At 43.1% G+C, this 21,714-nt stretch overlaps 1 protein-coding gene across 1 annotated transcript; it reads left to right on the plus strand.

Moving 5' to 3' along the window:
- Positions 1-5,358: 5,358 nt before the first annotated feature.
- Positions 5,359-19,139, plus strand: LOC108929025 (sestrin-3-like). Its single transcript, XM_018743311.2, has 9 exons — positions 5,359-5,573; positions 13,600-13,800; positions 13,993-14,175; positions 14,344-14,592; positions 14,731-14,845; positions 15,029-15,150; positions 16,153-16,319; positions 16,606-16,750; positions 16,953-19,139. The coding sequence occupies exons 1-9, from the start codon at positions 5,508-5,510 to the stop codon at positions 17,040-17,042; spliced, it is 1,338 nt and encodes a 445-aa protein (XP_018598827.1). The 5' UTR covers positions 5,359-5,507; the 3' UTR covers positions 17,043-19,139.
- Positions 19,140-21,714: the final 2,575 nt, after the last annotated feature.

Genomic DNA, 21,714 nt, shown 5'->3' on the forward strand with positions numbered 1-21,714 from the left:
CATTGAACCAAAGGAACGATTAGCTTATAACTGTTGTTACTTTTACCTTAACAAGTTTGCTAAATGCTTGGGCTATTTTATTCCGAGACTGTTCTCAGCAGTTAGAGAGACAATGCAAGAGAGAGTGTAATACCCATGAAAGAGTCCCCTGAAATGAAATCATATGCAACATTTCTTTTCATGCTACCCCCCTCATGCCCCAAACCTCTATGGATAATAGAAGGGGCGGCACAGTAGTACAGTAAGTAGCCCTGCTGTCTCACAGCACCTGGGTGGTGGTGTGACAGGACGTGGATTCGAGTGCCGCTCAGTCCTTATGGAATTTGCATATTGTCTGTGTGGGTTTCCTTGGGGTGCTCTGGTTTCCTCCCACATTCCAGAGACATGCTGTTCAGGCTCCCCCATAGTGTGTGAGTGACAGAGAGCATGTGTGTGTTCCACTGATGTATGGATGAGTGACCCAGTGTAAGTAGTGTATCTAGCAGTGTAAGTCTTTGGGTGCTCTGGTTTCCTCCCACAGTACAAAGATGTGCTGTTCAGGTTCACCCATGGTGTGTGAGTGACAGAGAGCGTGTTCCACTGATGTATGGATGAGTGACCCAGTGTAAGTAGTGTATCTAGCAGTGTAAGTCACCGCGGTGAATAAGGTGTGTGGGCTCGTAACACTACATAGAGTTCACTATAAGTCGCTTTGGAGAAAAGGGTCTGCTAAATAAATAAATGTAAGTGTGTGACTGCAGAGAGCACTTTGCCTTCCTAAACCCCACAGCCACCGTGTAAAACACAAAGAGCACTTGCAGGCCAGAGGGAAGGTTTCCATTTCAGCAGATAGCTTATTGTGTTCACGGAAAAAAACACCAAAGCAAAATGAACAGGGCTGCACTGAAGACTGAAGCCACAGTGAAGCCAGAGAACAAAAAAGTGGCATTAGTACAGAAAAGCAGAAGTCGTGTCTCTCCGGCCGCAGCGCACCCGATGAGAACATGTCCTGTGGAATTGCATGTCCTGAGAGTGAAAACAACAACAGGTTTATCTGGACTAAAGTGAATCAGACCCAGGCGAGCGATGCGGCTTATTTGGGAACAACGTTGATATTCATAGCACAACCGTGCAGTAACTGAATTATCATTGTCTAGGCGAGCATGTGCAGATTTAACCGGTCTCAGGATTCCAGTTATGAAGAATGAGGGTTATCCTTTTGCAGATACCAGCTTTACAGTGTATTTCTTGGTCATTCTAGTCTTCCAGGCTACTGAGCTATTAGAAGAGGATCATACATCGAACGATTGCTTCCTTTTTGTACTGAATCTACCATTTTATCTTGCACTTTTATAGACGGTTATGTTACTCTGTTATATGAGGAAAAATCTTGAATAAAACTGCCTGTGTTTTTGTTTGTGAATGCTGACGTGTAAATTAAACAAGGCAGTCTAGATACATTTATGGTATGATTGTTTTTACTTAACATTTTTGTTAATGGGACTAGCCTCTTTCTGTGCTAAAAATTTTTAAAATTAGTGACTGGGATCTGCCTGAATGTGTGTTGACGACTAGTTAAGCAAAACTGCACTATTTTCATGTGAAGTATATTTATGCCCATGAATGGAATGGAAATTAACTATCACTTTGTTTTAATGTTACTTATAGTACAAGTATGCTGCTATTTCAGTTTTTTTTCCACTATTATAATGCATATACAAAATACTGTAGATTATTTCACATTACTGTACAATTTTCCTATATATTAGTGTTAATGTGTGTGTTTTTTTTTAATGTTAATATTAATGTGTGTGTATAATAATGAAGTGGCCTTACAAATACACAGACCACTGCCCCCCTCTTCCCCCCTGCCAGCAACCTCTGACCTGTGCGGGACCGCAGTTCATAACATCTGAAACATATGGAGCTGATATAATTAGCTCTCTCCCTGTCCAGCTTAATGCTCTGCTTTGTGACAAGCATGTGAGAATGTGAAAAAGAATTATGAGAATCTTGTAGTTCTTAGATTACTTTTTTAAAGGCTTCCATAGTCTTATCAATTTTAGAGAATACCATAACTTCAATTAAAGACTAATTGTTTGTTTACTTCTAACCGAAGTTAATATGTTTGAATGACTGACCTGTGGTGGACTGGTAACTCATACAAAATTTACAGTATGCCCTGCCTTGGAGCCCATGTGTTCTGGGGATAAATTATAGGCGCCTATGACCCGTGTTTGTTGAGAGTGGATTGATTTGATTTAAATGTTAAATTTTTACAATACAAATTCAATATATTGTGGTAATGACCCTACGAATATCTTATCTTTCTGAAGTTTTGTAAAAAGTACACTTGGTATTATGAAAGGAGGCTATTCATTGTACAAATTAAAATACAGTGCAGTCTCGATTATCCAATCTTCGGCCATTTGACATTCCCGAATATCTGACATGCCTGGCATGCCACGTAATGCCAACTATTTCAAGGCACGTTAATTCGGTCTGATACGAAACCCATTGATACAAAAGGACAAGGTAACAATTGGATAAAAAGATTTACCACTTTACAATATAGGAAGGCTAGAAGCATAGTGGTTTAAAGAGAGAAATCAGTCACAGTGTAGCGGGGGTCAAGAGCCTCAAGACAGAACCTCCTTATATTGAACTACAAGAAAAAAGCAACTGCAAAAACTGTAATTACTGAGAGGCAAACTTTAATCACCAATTTGATTAAATTACTTCTGTTTTGAATATATTGTACACACAATACAATGATGACTGTATTGATAATAAATTTTCAAACTTAGATCAGTCTTCCGTGTTTCTTTTTCCATGCATACAATTATCTGACATTTTGATTATTTGACATAGCCTCAGTCATGTTAAAGTACTGTACTGTACATTAGATAAAACTATGAATTTGAAAACTTGCTTTTCAAACATAATAAATTGTCCATTTTGCACTGATATAGCCAATATAGTTTAAAGTATTTTTTATAACATATTGGCTATATCAGTGCAAAACAGTATGAAATGCATGTTTTTATAGTGATATATTGTGCAGCCCATTTCCTTAAAAGCACTGAGTCCCCTGCATGGCCTCTGTTAGTCTGTGTTACATAATATATTTCCTTGTGTATACTTTACATGTTGGATCATTTTTGCTTATTCAAATTGACCTGTCCAGGTATGTTTGCCATCACTTTTTGTATAATAAAATATGAAAAGTCCTTGATCTGTGTCAGACCTCTCTCTGTCAACTGTGGAAAAACACTGCAGGAAAGAAAACTCCATGCAAAACTAACCTGAAAAACAATTGCTTTGCAAGGGAAAACTCTTTATCGCTTGTGCTGAATTCATAACCTTTCTCTCTGTATTCAGACATTATTGGCTGCTTAGGCTTGCTTTTTTTTTAATCATTTCCACTTTTAAACTTTTCAGTAAATTTTCTGTATAAGGACTGATCTGTATGCATTATTCACAACCAAATGTTTTAATGACAGGTGCTCATCCCAGGCTTTGCAGAACATGTTGTAACATGTTGAGGAGTGAGGTTAACATGTCCAGACATGACCCTTCTCTGGTAGTTTATTTAGGGGGTGAGTACCTGTCCCATTTCTTCAAAGAAGGCCATGAAAATTCATAAACAAAAAGATAATTGGATATTTTTGCAAACAATTTATATTAGTAAATACATGAACTATGTCTATGTCTGGTAAATCCCCAGTTTCTCATATGGTTTTACATTATTGAACGTCAGACTGTAGGAGAAGATTATCAGCTTTGGTATCATCTGTTCTTTTTTGCTAATCTTCATCGTCAGAGCTCCTGGGGAAGTAGATTTTTTAAATTAATGAATTCTTAGATGCACTGAAAAAGCTAGTAAAATTCACACCGTTTCAGCCATTAACAACCTTTATTTTTTTTAACTCGGAACAAAAAGACTTCTCGAATCCATGAAACAGGTTGCATCTAATAAATAACGTTTCTATTGTTTAAATAAAAAAAAAGATATGGATTTTTGTTATTAGAAACATGACAGAAAATTATAATCATACAAGAAAACAGATATCCAGATGGAATTTGGCTGTATGGAAATTGTTCAGTTCTTATCAATACATAGAACACTTTCAGCTGTATGGCTGTAATGCAAGAAATTATGATGCAGCAAGAGCCTTAAGAATGGAAATAAAAACTAAAAGAATAGCACATACAATACTATGCCTGCAAATATTTTCTTTATTACCTGGATACGTCCCATTTTTATAGCAACTCGTTTTACACAGAAAGTAGAGGCAATTGTAAACGGTTGTTGTAATACATATACCCATGAAATGGTCACGTCGGCGCAATAATATTGTAGCAGTCAGCACGAAGGGCAAGCGCATCGCTTTATCCCTACTGTCCCTGACTAGTGCAGAAAAAGATTTAATCACCAGGTGTTGTTTGGAAGTTTTTTCTATCCTCTCTCCGCCCTTTCTGCCCTGTAATTTTCCATAACAGTACATCAACGCTTTTAACAGCCTCGTAGCATTTGCTGAATGCAAGATGCGAGGTGGTGGGAAGAATTACTATTACCCTCTTTCTCTAGTTCTCATTTGCCTCGCTAGAGCTTTTCCCGTTTTTCCCGTACCATTTCAGCTCTTGCAAGGCCCGGATCCCGCCGCGTTTGCGAATGCTCCGTTCTTTTGTATGTGGAACCCTTGCTGTCTTTTAGTGTTGACTCTTGTTCTCTTCGCAAAACTACATTTAGTTATTCCTGGTGTGCACATATTACTCACGGTATGCTACCTGGGTTAAAATTATTAGGTATAAGACGAGACTGGCCTTTAGTGTACCGAGGTAATTTCTAAAGAACCATGTTTTCGGCAGTGTCTTGAAAAAAAAAAAATCAAATGATTGAAATGATATCTTGTATAAACCACCGTGGCAGTCCTAAATCAGGCCTCCTAAACCTAAAGCTCAGTTTGTGGTTAAAAAAAAAAAAAAAAAAAAAGTCACCTCCACAGCGAAGGCATTTTGAGGAAGAACAGGGAGCCTGAAACTAAAACACTCAGCCTATACCGACATTCATCAAATTACAACTCTATATAACATATAGAAATAGTTGGAGTAGCTTACAGCTATATAAAAGTTCCCATCACTTATGCTTGACATAATTTTACAGCGGCTTATTTTTTCAAAGCAACTGCGCCGCTGACAAAAGCGATGCCGGCTGACTGCCTGCCTGACTGTCTCGCTCGCTCGCACTCGCGAACTCACGCGCATACACCATGACCTTAAAATTCCGGATCGGTGTGTTGATTGGCTACAGTCCACCCGGCGACCCCGCCTCAGCAGTATTCTGATTGGAGGAGCTGCATCCGTCGCCTGTCAGTTTGATGGTAACTCCTCCCGTGCCTCCGGTGCCGTGTAAATGCCCAGACTTGTAGCCCGAGCCAGTTAGCCACCCGACTGGCCTTCGCAGGGGCTCCGCTCGCTCTTTGTTAGTTACCAACAACTGCATTCATGCACTAACCAGGTGGAAAATGATTATCTGCACGAAAAAAATGGACTATCCCCTCGGAACTCAATGTCAGCGCATCCAGAACCAGGTTAGTACAAGAAATAAATCATCATCGCCAAGATTTATCGTTTGCTGAGGCACACACACAGACACACACAGACACAGCCATTCGTTTATGTTATGAAAATTAAGATTAAAAAAGGACCGCGATGTTATGGTAAAAGTGTCTTTGAAAAGTGTCGGAACGGGGTGTCATGAGCTCTGGGAACCGCTGGTGATTAGTTTCCTTTGTAAGTGGAGCAGAAGTTGGTTCATTCATTCACGGATCCGGACTGTGTGCTGTGCGCGAGTCCCACGGACACGCAGCCCTTACGTTTCTTTTTTTTTTTCTTTTTCTTTTAATGGTGTTTTTTTTCTTTATCCACTCGTGTGAAATGTAAGCAGCGGGCAGAAGGAAATGAGACGAAAAGGAGAGGACGTTGTGAAATGAAATAAAGAATAGGACGCGGAATGAAATGGCTGTTGTTTAGCGGGCAGGGAAGGGGGAGGGGATCGCATCCCATCCATTGTAATGACAAAAAAATGTCCAGAGTAACACAGAAACGCAAGTGTGATCAGAAAGTGAGAAAGTGCACTTCGCATCGCCAGTGTCGTTCGTAACTTGTGCCCCGGTCCACGAACTATGATTAAAAATCAGCAATCGGTGTTTTTTTTTCCTCGATTTTTGGCCCCTTGAAGCGGATCCGTACCTACACTTCTCTTTTCCTGAATCAATGTGCCAACACTAAAATAGATACATTTGTATCAACTGATCACTTTTGACAGCCAGAGGAAATATGCTTTCTGAAAGACTTTCTAATGTGCAAAACTTTTTTTTTTTTTTTTCCTGTGTGCCCTTTGTTCTGTATATAATAGTCTTAATAAAAAAAAGTTGTTGCAAATTCTGAGATGCGACCTCCAACAGGAGTCTTTGACAACCTCTGATTAAAAGGATACTGTCATGTAAATATGTTTTTTTTTATTATGTGTAGCTTGACAGTTGTGTTTTAAACTTAGGTCACTGCGAGTTGTAGAGAAGAAAAAGGTTATTTGCTGCATAAATCCGATTCGTAGACCAACTGTTACAAAGGAACTGACACACAGGCTTTTGTATGACTAGAAAGATAAAAGTTAATTTATAAATCAGTGTCGGGTGTGTTGTATTAATTATTGTAAGCATGTCACTAAAATTGTGGTGTTTTTCAATAGATCAGTGGAGTGTTTAAGAATTCCACTATGACAAAACATATCCACCTTATCCAGGGTCATTGTTTTTTGCAGCGATGGATTCCTGACATAAATGAATGCGTTTCATTGTAAATTAGTCCAAAATGAAATCTTTAGCATCGTCAAACATGGTTCAGATACTTACATTTGGTGTATTTTTTTCATCATGTCTGTTCAGGGTGCACATTGTGGAAACACTGAGATAGAGATGACATCACCTCTCCTGGAATCTGACACTGCATTTTCAGTGCTTCAGATAATCAGCCTTTAAAAAGGGGAAAAAAAGGACATTTTATGAAGTTATGGTTTTGACAATGCATGTTAACACAGAAGCGCAGGGAGCAGTAGTTGTTTAAATCCTGAATTTCTGTTTGTTTTTCACTGAGGTTGACTTTTTAAAAAAAAAAAAAAAAAAAAAAAAAAAAACTGTTCCCAATGTGGGATGTTCTCCTTAAAATGATTCATTGCATGTCATATGTCTGTTTTCTCCTTGCTCTCATGGTTAGGTAGTCTTTGTGTGTTGTGATGCTGAATATACTGCCAATCAAAGTTGTTTTTCTTCTGACCAGGGTGCTGTTCTCTGTCTTGCCCAGTGGCGGCGCTGCCGACGTCCAAACTTGTTTACCGAGATTTTAACACGAAGGAGAACAATAGAGGAATGTCATTAGGGCTGTATCTCTTTGGTGATGTATTCCTCATTTAACCTTATAACCCTTCTCATAACTACTGGCAGCCATGTGCCCTAAATGAATGTGTTTTTCTTAAACACATAGTACTGCTCTCTGTCCTCCTGCAGGACCATTCGGTTCATTCAGTCATTCCTAAGATATTTTTTTCTCCCACTCACCAGCCCCATTCTGCTGCAGTAGAAGGTTGTTTTCTCCCTGAGAAATCATTCTTTGCTTGCTTTCGTTTCCCCTCAGCCGCCATGGCCCAACCCGAAAGGCTCCCAAAACGGCAAGGGGGTGAGCCCCAGCAATAGATTCGGCGATCCACGGTGTTCGGTTGGAATGAACATAAATAAATGGAACAATGCTTTTTTTTTTTTTTTTTTTGTCTTCTCTTATGCTCCCAGGCTCTCCTGTTGGAAGTAAGATGGCGTGGGGGTGGGGGTCATTTTCTCTGCAGTAGATGGTTGCTGAGTGTGTTTCTGTGTGGGCGCACTCTGTCATTCTGGTGCATGTGGGACTTGTGCATCTAATTGCAAGATAGCAAAAACATCATACTTGGAGACAAAGAACACACAGGATGGAGAAATAATGTGAAGCAAAGAAATAAATGTAGACTTTGCCTCCTGTCTTTCCCTCATTTGTTTTGGGGGGGGGGTATAGAAATGACACCCATCAGAAACAAGTTCTCGTCAGATGGCATGGATATCTGATACGCTGCTGCCAGCTGACGGCTTGCCTCCTCCTATACTTTTATAACAGTAGCCCAAAAAAGAATTTATGCCGATGTCCATAATGTTAAAGGTATATGGGGATTGGTGTCTTTTACTAAGGGCCTGGTCTTATACAGACCAGCCTGACCTTCTGCACGGATGTGCCTTAGCGGCCGGTTCAGTGTGTCAGAGGTGGTACCGCCAGGAGGAGAAACCAGACTGGGACCTAAAGCAGCAAGCTCTCTGTTCTGCCCTCCTGGTGTCTTTATGGCAACGTGCATCTCTGTTCAAGTAGCAGTTGGAGATGGAAAGGTCTACTTTCTCCCGAAGAGCACAGGCTTAACATCTCTGAATGTGCAAACCGGGGCTGTGGAGTCGGTACAAAAAACCTTCGACTCCGACTCCAGTAACTCAGTAACTGCTTCTGACTCCACGACTCCGACTCCGCAGCACTCCCCAAAAGTTGCACGTTATTTTGGGGGTCGACCGATCCGGCGAATATAGGTCTGATTTTTGAGGGTCGACTTATACGCCAGATCTACTTACATGCCGACATATCCGGTACATTTAGTCGGAGTCGGTACACAAAACCTTCGACTCCGACTCCAATAAATCAATAACTGCATCCGACTCCACGGCTCCGACTCCACAGCACTGCTCAAAAGTTGCACATTATTTGGGGGTCGACTGATCAGACGACTATAGGCCTAACCCTATATTACAGCTCTAATTTTTGGGAGTCGACTTATACGCCGGATCGACTTATACGCGGTACATTTAGTCGGAGTCGGTACGTTTTTACCAGTAATGCAATAATTGCTTCCGACTCCACAGCACTGTGTGCAACCATGGCACAGCGTGGCTTTGCAGGCTCGTGTTGTCTTTAACTAATCATTGTTTGCTTTTTTTTTTTTTTACCTCCGCTCTCGACAGGCTACCGTTCTTTTACTTTGGAATTGGTGAAAAAACTTAACCTAGCCCGACTTTTCTCGTAGTGAACAATTGTGTGACTGGCAACTAAGTTTAATTTTTTATTTTTATTTCCTTAAATCCTAGTTACTTTAATTTATCCAAAGCACTATCAATTACCGTGTGTGAGCTACGACCGCAGTCGTATTTTGTAAGTACTTCGCTCGCGAGTCGATCGTAGCTCAGAATAACGTAGTGCTTATTTAGAAAGCTTTAGCGACTGTAACATGAAGCTAAGCCTGAATCTAGACTAGTTGCCTTGGAGTGGATCCAGGTTGGGTTTGTTTCTGCCTCTCTCAGCAGTTTCTGCATTCACACAAGGATATGTGAACTGGAGCAAGAGTGGACCAGAGTGTCAGCTCTGCATCTGTGTGAAAATGCAAAACACCCGCCGCCCCTCCCCTTTCGTCGACCGGAGTCTTCTGAGCAGTCCACGGGCTCATTTCCGAAGTGTTTTTACTTCTTTCTTACAGTGAAATTTCTCAGATCTTCCTCCTTCTGTTGTAGTTGGAGTCTCTTGACGAAGAGGGTGGGAACTTGTGCGGTAGCCATGACTCTTGAGTCCGGTGCCCACGCTGGATGCCAGCTTGTAGGTGCTCCTCTCAGCAGGTCCAGATGGCCGTGCTGGAACCAAAGAGAATCGGCTGTTTAAACTGCACGAGGAACAGTAGGAATTTCGACGCGTGGCAAGAACAGGCATCTGTGCCTTTCCCTCATACTGTTCTCTGTTTTTGATACCTCTTTTTGTTAGGGCTAGCACAGTAGTCGTCTTCAACTTGAACCCGAGTTTGAATCCTGCTCCCGCTGCAGTACCCTTGAGCAAAGTGCCTTCCTTGAGTTGTTAGAGTAAAAATTACTGCGCTATATAAATGGGCAAGTGAGCATAAGTGGCTTAGCATGCAAAACTAAGTCGCTTTGGAGAGAAGAGTCAGGTAAATTATTAGGTTATACAGTGATAAATAATAAAATCTCAGCGTTGTGTTGTCGGCCATCTCTGATCGCTTATTGTTCTCTTTCTCTGGATTCCCCCAACTTCCTCCTCCTTCGTTTCGTTAGGTCTCACCAATACCATCGACACTGTGGACAGGGGGGAGATTAACCTGGTATTGTGCTGATGGTTTTCGTGATTGCTCAGCGTGACCACAATTAACCGCAGTGTTTGGACAGATACTCTGTGAGAGATTTTTCTTTTGTTTTTTTTTACTGGTTTTTCTTCTTTTTTTTTTTTTTTTTTTTTTCTTTTGCCCCTCTGCAACAGCAGCATTTCCAAAATTTTGCCAATCTGAGGTCTTTTCCAGTAAGAGAGAACAGCGGTTGTGATAAATGTACCTTGATGGTGTACAGTTGCTGCACAGCCCTGAGGTTTTCGATTTTTCTAGTATTGCGTACAGGTCCCTTCCCTGTCGCCTGGAGAGAGGTGCTCTTGTTCTATGCACGTCTGCAGCCGATGACGCGCCATCTCTCGCTGTGAGCGCCTGCATTTTTTTTTTTTTTTTTGCACCCTCACTTCCCTGTTTTGTTTTCCGAAGTGGCCCAGCTGACATTTGCATGGCTGCGATCTCAGTCGGTGCATAGGTGACGTGTCGGGCCCTGGCAGCGTTAGCTGGCGGGTGGGTCACCGCACATCGGACTTGCCCGTCCTGCTCCGTTGCATGTAGGACTGCGGTTGCAGACTGCGCAAAAAAGTCGGGATGCAGCTTCACCGTCACTTTGGCAAGTCACCTGTAGCCGAGGCCGGCGGAACTTGCCACGGCTGCTCGGTAGCATCGGCACAGCTCGAAAAGTGGCGTGGGTGTCTGCCTGAGGAGGCTGTGATCTCATTTCCTGTCTGGAAGTTTCTCTTCTTTCATACCTGTGAACAGCAGCGCATGTTGCAAAATATATTGCACAAATAAGATTTAAAAAAAAAAAAAAAAAAAAAATCTGTGCTCAGGGTCACGACACGATTCGCCTTCTGATATCCTGCTACAGCCAGGTGTTGAAACTTCAGATTATCTAATATTCATACTTAAGCTAAGCATCTCTTAAAAATACAAAAGAAAAACTCTGTGTGTTTAAATGTGATTGGATGGCGCGTATGTGTTTCGTCGAAATAGTATCATCAAAAATGCTGCCCTTGTACAGGCGAGATATTTTACAAAAAGTGAATTTACAAAAGTCAGCTAATGTGTCTTTCCTTCATGTAGGAACACTCAGGGCCCTTCGTAGCACTCGAACCCTACCTGCGGCGGTTTCAAGTGACGCTGATTGAAGAAAAACTGTCACCACTGGCACAACGGTGTATGTTGCAAGATAAGCGGCTCCTTACGTCACTTACTGTCAAAATAAGGAAGCTTTCAGGAAAGATGTTCAACGGAGTGGCATCACAGGCCACAACGCTCCGAGAAACCGTTTGAGAAAATAACAATGATTCCCAGGCACAGATGAATTTGAGCCCCGTGAGCATCAACCTCGTCGGTCATCCCTTTCACATCGTATCCGCAATAATTTCCTCTCAAGTGCCATTAGAATTCCACGAGTGACCTAACTTTGAAAATGTGCTCGTATAAGTTTGAGTCGGGTCATTTTCAGTTGGGTGGGAAGTAATTTCCTGCCTCTTTGCATAAACCCCGTAGCAGGCGGTTCCTGTTTGGGTTGCATCTTAAGCTGATTTTTATCTCGAGCTTCACCTCCAGCTCCAACTTTTGTACAGCTTCAAGGTCTGATAAGAGGACCATGTGGGAGATCAAGAAAAACGATTAAACGATAAACACCGAGTTGAGAAAAATCTTTCCGTTTAAACATAGATCCAGTAGAAGGCTTTCTAGGGGTCTTCTGACAGTTTGATTTGAAGTAGCTTTCTAGGGGCTCTTGGCCATTAGGGTGAGGTTCATGAGAGTCTGTGTAGACCCTTTGTGAAAGGTAAGATGAACCAGGGGTTGGGTTTGGTAGTTGCTGTATTAAGCCACATAGCTGCATGGTCCCAAAATAACAGCAGGAGCAGTTGCCTGGCTGTACTCCAAATGGAGGAGATATGAAGAAGATCTTTATGTGCTGCTGGTGCAATGTATGGAGGCACTACTTTTGGGAGCACATCCTTCACACTGGGAGGGTGTTTCTCTTTCTTATCTGTACAGCTGCTGTCCCAGCTGTCTCCTCGCAGTATTTTTAGTGCTCTCCTCTGGTCCTGTTCGGAGGGAGGGTTAGGGTGCTTCTGCTGGCCAGAATGAGGAACTGCCCACCAGAAGGTCTCAGCCACATCTCTTTCCTCCAAAGCGGCTTCCAGTGAATTCTACGTAGTGTTATGAGCCCACACACCTTATTCACCGCGGTGACTTGAGCTGCTAGATGCACTACTTACACTGGGTCACTCATCCATACATCAGTGGAACACACTCTCTGTCTGCCACTCACACTATGGGTGAACCTGAACAGCATGTCTTTGGAGTGTGGGAGGAAACCAGAGCACCCAGAGGAAACCCACGCAGACACAGGAAGAACATGCAAACTCCACACGGACTGAGCTGGGATCGAACCCATGTCCTCTCGCACCACCCAGGAGCTGTGAGACAGCAGCGCTACTCACTGTGCCATTTCACAGTATGTTGTGTACAGTAAACGGTGTGTTGAAGCAGGAGTGGAGCAGGAGGAGATGGTTTGTTGAATAGTTCGCTGACCACGAACACCCTGCACTGTTTTCTGCCCTTGTGCGTGTTTGAGAGCCATATCACTGACATGTTTGACTTGGAGATACAGCAGCTGCCACTTGCATGCGCACTCGGACACACACACATGGCCAAATGCCTACAAGTGAATCAGATTACAGTTTACTTGTGATGTGAAAGTTCAGGATGAAATTTAAAGACATATATTTAAATATCGGGGGCGTGGTGGGCTTGGCCAGTTCCTACTCTCTGGTGAGTCTGGGGTTCGAGTCCTTGCAACGAACTGGTGTCGTGTCCTAGGTGTGTCCCCTCCCTCTCCAGCCTTATGCCCTGTGTTGCTGGGTTAGGCTCCGATTCTCTGTGACCCCACTTGGGACAAGTGGTTGATGGTACTTTAAAGGGAACTTTGCCTCATCGATACTCTGCTGAAACATCGTCTCAGTTGTTCATTTATTCCCACAAGAAATCCAATAATCAGGAATTGGATTTAGCACAGGCTTAAGTATTAGTGTGGTTATTCTTATTAATTTGTTGTTTTATCCCCTGTTATCCTGTGACCCTCATTTGACCTTTATACACAGTGAGGTATTTTTACTACCGCAGTTCAGAGTAGAGAGTTGACTCGAGGTTACAACAGCAGGAATGGCGAGTGGGACTTAAACCAGCAACTTTTGGCTTACAAGTCAGTGTCCGCATCTGCTGAATTACCTGCTTGCCGGATGTAAAAACTGAACTGATTCAATGTAATCGCTGCTAATGTTGAGGATGAGTGAACCTGTTACGTGAGGATCCCTTTATTTTCCTCATTGTATCCTTCACTGAACATCCCCTGCTGCTGTTCCTCCCTCTCTAAGGTTGCGAAGGCCAGTGCGGAGAAAGAACGCGCGTCTCTGCTGTGCATGAAGGCCCTGGCCGGCAGAGGACGCCTGGACGCAGTGTCACAGCAGATGTCTTTTCACCCACAGTATCTGGAGAGCTTCCTGCGCACTCAGCATTACGTTCTCCACATGGATGGCCCACTGCCACTACCCTACCGCCACTACATTGCCATCATGGTTAGTGAGTGTGAGACAGATGTTACGCTAGTCTCGGTCTGTTTAATTTTTCCATTGTTCATTACCTGAGCTCTTGTAAACCAAATGTCTGTGCAAATTACTACACCTAGAAGTGCTACATTGTTCGTGGTAAGTGTAGGCTGCAACAGGTCCAATGTCCGTTGACTTCCTGTTGCCTCTTCCTCCCATCAGGCAGCGGCCCGGTATCGGTGTAAGCACCTGGTGTCTCTGCACTCTGCTCACTTCCTGCGCGTGGGGGGCGACCCGCTGTGGTTGCAGGGCCTGGAGTACGCCCCGCCCCGGTTGCGTCATCTTGACCACATCAACAAGGTGCTGGCCCACAGACCCTGGCTGACCGCCCACTCCCAAATCCAGGTAGGCCCACAGGGGCAACAGGAGGGGGAATTCGAGCTCTGCTGGAGAAAACGGCACTGGTGATGCATCAGTGGACGTCAGACTGTGCATTATGTAGCACTGTCAATCGTGAGGCTAAGGGTCATTATGGGGGTCTTTAAGTTTGGTTTTACGTTACTAACTCCCCAGGACCTGCTGAAGACGGGCGATCAGTGCTGGTCCCTGGCAGAGCTGGTGCAGGCGGTTGTGCTGTTGGCCCACTGCCACTCGCTCTGCAGCTTTGTCTTTGGATCAGGAACGGATGGAGGAGACCCTCTGGCAGGCCCCCGTGTAACACACGGGACCCCTCCGGGCCACTGTTACTGTGATGCCGCCAATGGCAACGGGACTGTGCACCTGCCACCAATGACAGCGTTGGACAGGACCCTCCGACGGCGGGTGAGTTGTGGAGACCTGGCATTACAAGAGTCGCGGTGACAATGGGAGAATTTTTCGTAGCGTATGAGCAGCGGGGAAAAATGCCATGCGGAATGTTTTATAACTAACTGTGGTCTCTTCCCCTGACTCCCCACCTAGTCTCTGGACTCCAGCTGCGAGGCGATGTGCCTTAGGGAGAGGTTGCTGAAGGTGCAAGAAGAGAAGGAGAGGATAGAGGAGCAGCGACTGAGCTCCCACACTAACTCGTACAAAGGTGCGCATTCGGCTTCCTCTTTCAGTTACGAACCTGCAGTTATACCACCCACTGCTCCACGCAAGATACGAGATTAGGATGCAGATACGAGTGCAGTAGCCTCCATTGTTTTTAATTGCCAGCAAACGAGTGACGTTGCAGAGTCTGAGCAGAAAGTGTCACTGTTTCCTCCCTCCCTGTCAGATGAGGAAGAGGAGGAAGTGACGTGTGATGCAGACCCGTCTCAGTTTGTCACAGACCCAGAGTTCAGCTACCAGGAGTTTTCCCGCAGAGAGGAGGACCACTTTGAGGTTTTAAGAGTGCAGGTATGGCCTGTTCTGAAGCTCTGTTAAATTCCGTTCATTTTGTACTGCACAGTGGCACAGCTGGTAGCGCTCTTGCCTCACAGCTACTCACCTGTGGGTTTGGCTGTAGATTCAAATCCAGATCAGCCTGTAAATTGTTTCTGTGCTCTCCCCATGTTTGCATGGGTTTCCTTCCTCCGTTTCAGGTGTATTGAGGACACTAAATTGACCATAGTGTGTGAATGTATGCGTGAATGAGTGCGATTGTCATCACCCTGTGATGGAAAGGTATCTGGTACCTTGTCTCATGTTGTCCAGGAGAGGCTGCAAGACCACCATGACCTAGAAGTTGCTAAGCATTTACTGATGATGGATTTATGGATTGACCCTTCCACAATCAGTGATTTTAAGAGCTTAAATGCAAAGAAATATGAAATGACTAGTAATAAAAACTATTCTATTAAAAGTAATTGTTTAGGGGAGAAATTTGCAGTCAGTGTACAAGAGTATATGCTACAGCTGGATGAAACTACTTCTAGATGACCAAAGCCAACTAGCTGCCTAAGTCTTGCAGGCCATCCCTGCTTTGCACAGGTAGGTAAAAGTTGAGACTGAGTTTTAGGAGTTGTTCACTGGTCTTCTGATTGACCTATGGTGGTCAGTAAGGGATCATCGGCAAGTTAACAAATGACAGCAGTAAAATGAGGATACAGGTCAACACTTCCGAAGGTTTCCAGGTCTTGCCTAGTTGAAGTTACACTCTACCATATTGGCATTGGGGAATGCAGGAGGAAAGAAACCCATAGAGGGAGGAAAATGGTTGTATGGAGAGTTGTGTTGACCAAGAGCACCACTGATTTTAGTTAAAAACAAGTTGGAGTAAGGCAAGATTTGAATTGTAACATCGGTTAGTAGATCGTTTTCCCATACACAGTGTATTTGTGTATAGTGGCCTAACTGCCACTGTTCAAGCCTGAATTCAAATGCTGATATAGGGTGCTGCTGTGTCTCCCACTGGTGCAGGACTACTCATGGGAGGACCATGGCTTTTCACTCGTGAATCGCTTGTATTCGGATATCGGTCACCTGCTAGATGAGCGCTTTCGCATGGTGGCATCTCTTCCATCCCCTAGAGGGCCAGACCTCAAGAGGGCTATCTGGAACTACATCCACTGCATTCTGGGCATAAGGTAAGAGAACTGATTGTCACTTGTCTTCCTACTAGTTGGGGTCTAAGAAGCCAAAATCTGTTTGTCTCTGTTGGAGCCACAAGCAGCATCATTGTTCCATCACCTCTACTTTGAATCTCCATGTCCCTATTCTCACTGACACCATTTGAGCCATTGCCTAGTGCATAAACGGTGCACCTAGTCCCATCGAAGGTCCAGTTGTTCCTTCTATTTCAACAGGTCATTTCACTTTGATTCAAGATGTGCTAGTATACAGAGAGTGAGATATGTTTCTGTTCGCCCTCAGGTACGACGACTATGACTATGGGGAAGTGAACCAGCTGCTGGAGCGGGAGCTGAAGCTCTACATCAAGACTGTTGCCTGCTACCCTGACCCCACCAAAAACCCACCCTGTACCCTGCATTGGGCCCGGCTCAAACCCGAGGACAAGGTCAGGCCCATTTCTCCCTAGCGTCAGTTGTGTGTCAGTTCTGAATGTACAATTTGCTCTTTGTGTCTGTTCACCGTGTCCCTCTTGGTAATGCGGTCCCAGAAGCTATGGGATTAACTTTAATTGTTTACACATGTTTGCTGAAGTCTCCCTGTTTGCTGTCTCCCAACCACCCCACCCCATGCCACCTTCTGCTCTGTAGGTTCATGTCAACCTCCTCATCATGGAGGCGCGGCTGCAGGCGGAGCTGCTGTATGCACTGAGAGCCATCACTCAGTACATGATCTCCTAGACAGTCATGTGATGGTGGGGAGGTGGAGCCCTTGGAGATGCCACTGTGGAGGGGTGGGAGTGTAGAGTGGTGATGCGGCAGTGGAAGAAAGTAATAGGAGCAAAATACTTTTTTGGAAGCTGTGTATTGGGATAAAGCGTTTAATACAGCATTGCCAAAACATGCAACCATTCTCTCTCTATGTGCATGTTCTTATTCTGATCCCTGTCCCCCTACTTTGTTTTTTTTTTTATTTGTTTTTGCAGTCCTCATGCTGTTGATATTATGTGCAATTACTATTTGTATTTCTTTTGGTAATACTTGTTTACAAGACCGATCATCACAGCACTTGCTTTTGGATGGAGAAAGATGCGCTCTTCTGACACCACTGAGCCAAACTGTCTCACTCCTTTTCCTTTTGGTGTTCTGTTTGGATACATGTTCTTTTTTCCTTCATGTTTTACGTTACTTTGAAAGAGAGAAGAGCCTTGTTTTTTGGGAGTGATGCATAAAAGGACAGAGGAGTGTAACCCTTGAGAAAAGTCATGTCACCATGACATCGGAAACAAACAAAAACACTACAAGGGTAGACCTGAGGATACTTCCATAGAAGTTTAGAGTTGTCTGGTCAAGTGTGCTGGATTAAAGTTCACTAAGGTCACCTTTAATGCAATTACAAGACAAACAGGACACCTGAGTCTGTTTTGAAAGGTTTGACAGAGTTTAGAAGCAATGTTTGAGTTAATAGAAAGAATCTGTTAACTTCAATAATGTGGATTATGTTTGACTGTGGTTACCAGTCAAATGAATGTCCTTGTAAGGCTTGAACTTGTTCCCTAACTGGCCTCCCAAGGCCTTCCAATCTGTCCCATTGACTCGGGTGGCCTTGTTGCTGGAAGAATTCATGGCTTCAAAGAAGTTGAGGCAAAACTGGACAGGTGTCTCATCTCCCTTGGAGTGTGGACAGGCCAAGCCATGGATTTCTGCCACATTAGTGTGATCTTTGGTGCTGAGAGTCGGGTCTTACAATCTGGTTTGGACTGGACTTTTGGCAATTCCAGTCACTTTGGGTGATTAAAAATCCTTTTTTGAGTGAGCAAGCAAAGTAAAGTGTTGGACAAGATACGTGTTTGAATACATAAACTCTATGTCATCCACTGAAAATACTATTTTAAAATTTTTCTTTTTCTTTTTTAAAAAAAAAATTCATTGTTGTTCTACTGTTGATGTTTGTTCTGTTACTTGGGGGTTGGTTTGCTGCTAAATTTTCACCTGTGGGTGGGCCCTGAGTGTTTGAAGCACAAATGTTGGAAAGCTCTTTTGTAGAGTTGGGTTTTGAAACTGAACCAGTGTAAGTGTTTGTGTGTGACTGAAGTACCCAGAGTAGTTGAATATCTGAAGATTCAAATGTGTTTCAACCACTCTCCGCTTAGTTCTTTTAATGGTTGCCTTTGGAGTTGACCACGTTGTGTCAGCATTTTGCAAAGCTGGCCGGATTAAACCGACCTGAGGACTATACCTGTGTGCATCAGGACTGTTTGCGCCACATCTCCTAGATGCTGGGACCCAACCAGCAACGTACATTTTGACATCAGCAAGCTTTGTCCTTCCTTTCTGTTTAAACGGAATTGGGAACTACAAAAACAAACGATGGGATTTGGTACAGCTGAACTGTGAAGAGTGAGGGCAGACTGTGGTTAGTGCCAGTTGTGAAGCTTTTTCAGTTGGCAGGACGTGGGGGGGCCCTTTCGGGACACCACCAGAGCACCGTCCAATAGCAAACCTCCTCCACAGCGAGAAAGGGAAAGGGAAGAGCACCTGCACGTAAAGGGTGAACCCCGTTCCTCCTGTTCGTCCATACATCAGCGCCTGTCCACCAGCTGGTCCCCCATCCAAAGCACTGCAGAGCTGTGCTACCAATGCTGAAATTGACTTTGCAGCTACAGCCAGCGTGTTCCATATTTACCACGTAAATAAATGGAGAGGCAGAAAGCATGATGGAAACAAAACTAAGTTTAAAAATGCTAAGTGTTTTGGAAATGTGAAAAACTTATTTTTTCTATAAAGATGATTACATTTAACATGGCAGAAGGTGTATTTGTGTGTTTATTTTGGGTATTGCAGCAACGAAAAAAGAAATAAAATTGTGGTTTGAGATTCACCTGACCTCCCCTGCCATTTGCAGATGGATTCTGCAGATATAAACATTTTAATGTATGCAGCATTTTCACGGAAGGTTATAGTCTCCAAACGTTGCTTATACCAGTGTCCTTGTGGGACTGTTTTCGAGGTAAAATCCCTACTGTTGAAAGACTAGGTGATCTCCACACATACCTCATGTTCCATCCTGGATATGTGAGTTTAGAAACATTTGATTGTTCATTGTCCATACATGGACATCTAGAATAAGCATCAACCTATCATCTGCATAAAAGCATTACAGTATAGTCACAATCAAAGCAGAGGTTCACTGCACATGAAAACATAATATTTTTCTGGCTTTTTAAGTGTTCTTTAAGTGCTCATGAAACTGCATTCAACAGTTTTATCCTCTTACCCAAGTATGAGGTTTGAAAAGTTTGTTTGGCCAACTGACTATAATATTGTCCTGAATAAGAAGCATAATGTATTACTATCAGTGCAATCTATAATTTCTATACAAGTTTGGATATGGATGCAAATGAAACCAAAATCTTATGGAAATATTCACTGAATAAAATGTGTCTGAAATATTTGCACTGATACATGCATCTGTATAGATTTTAATGAGAAAGGCTGAACCTATTTCCAAACTCATCTGTAAGTCTGTCTGCAGTTTTTTAAGAAATTAGTAGTATATAAGAGCATGAATTTAGATTAAAACACTTCTCTGTAACTTTCCCTTGTCACATTGTAACAGTATATTTGACAGACTAAGGGGAGTCTGTTTGCAAACTTGAATGATGTTATTCATGTCAGATAGTATCACTCCATCTTCATAGACTGGAGTTTTCCAGAAGTATAGAGTGACACAAGGAATATGTGTAGAAATCTTAAGTTTATTGTTATTGTTGTTTTTCAGTTTAATAAGTATTGCCCTGTTAGCCATTTCATAATGTGTGCAGGACTGTGAATTAGCAGCTCACATTCTGGCATATGGCACTCTCAAGCTCTACTAATGGCCGTTCCAGATTTAGATATGATTAACTTCTTAATGTCCAGAAATTAACTTACACCTTATTTAGATAGAATCATCAGAATTTTGGATTTAACATTTTAGGGGAAGTACCTGTAATCGGTTAAAGAATTACATTTATCAGACATTTTTCTCCAAAGCAACTTCCAGTGAACTTTATGTAGTGTTATGAGCCCACACACCTTATTCACTGTGGTGACTTACACTGCTAGATACACTACTTACACTGGGTCACTCATCCATACATCAATGGAACACACACACACACCCACACACACACACTATGGGTGATCCTGAAAAGCATGTCTTTGGAGTGTGGGAGGAAACCAGAGCACCTGGAGGAAACCCACGCAGACACGGGGAGAACATGCAAACTCCTCATAGACTGAGCAGGGATCAAACCCATGTCCTATCACACCACCCAAGCACTGTGAGACAGCAGCTCTACTTGCTGTGCCACCGTACCACCTCAAATAAAAGGGATGGTCAGGAATTGAGTCCTATTCACTGCTCCTGCTTCAGTACTGTCAGGATGCTTAGTCTGAATTTCTCCAGTAATTAACGTGCTGTCTAAATGGGTCAAACACAAAGTAACATTTAATAAAACAGTTTGCTAGGAAACAACTAATAATATCAATGACGTCAGTTTGTCGCCTCAGCTTCAGCGTGAGCACAGCAGCTCTGGACTGCCCCCTGCTGGTCTCAATCTGTCCATTACAGGGGAGAATTTATCCAGAATAGTAAACCAGAGCAAGGGCATGTTCTGCTCCGCTCTCTCTGCGCCAGTGTGGACAGAGGCGCGAGTCGAGCCTTGTATCGCAGTCAGTGACGTCACTAGAGTTCGTGTCACCCCCCCCATGGACCATGCAATCCTCAGTAGTTCTTTTTGTTTTTTTTTTTTACTAATGTTACTCTAAATCGTAATTCCCCTATTTCACTGAATGTAATGGCAATCGTGACATAAACAACTAGCAAAATTAAAATTACACCTTTAAATTACACACATAGTTTCGTGTGGTTAAATTCGGTACGAAAACAACAGAATTCGAAGTAAAAACGTTTAAGAACCACATCAAAATTATGTTTATTTTAACGTTATTGATATACGTTTACAAATACTAATTACCACAATATTGTAGCTAAAACACCAGAAAGTTTCACTAAATCGACGACTACACAAACGCTAGCAGCGACGAAAACAAGAGCGCGCGCCTGTAGCCCGTGTAGACGAAACCACGTGATTCGAAGCGTCACTATAATTGGGTAATAATGAGCTCTGTGAGTGGAGCGCATTGGAAGGTTCAAAAGGGAAATTAGCATAAGAGTTTTATCCTTGTAGCTAAACTGATACGTGTAAGGTGGGCTTTATAACGAACTACAGGGGTATTTTTTAATAAAAAATTAATAGTACATTTCTACCGAAACATTGCACAAAAATTGTATAGACAGTCCTTTTGGTGTCACCCCCTCTGATGGTGTCACCCGGTGCGATCCGCACCCCCCCCTCCCCCCATCCCC

Source organism: Scleropages formosus, chromosome 14 (assembly GCF_900964775.1).
Source record: "Scleropages formosus chromosome 14, fSclFor1.1, whole genome shotgun sequence".
Lineage (NCBI taxonomy): Eukaryota > Metazoa > Chordata > Actinopteri > Osteoglossiformes > Osteoglossidae > Scleropages > Scleropages formosus.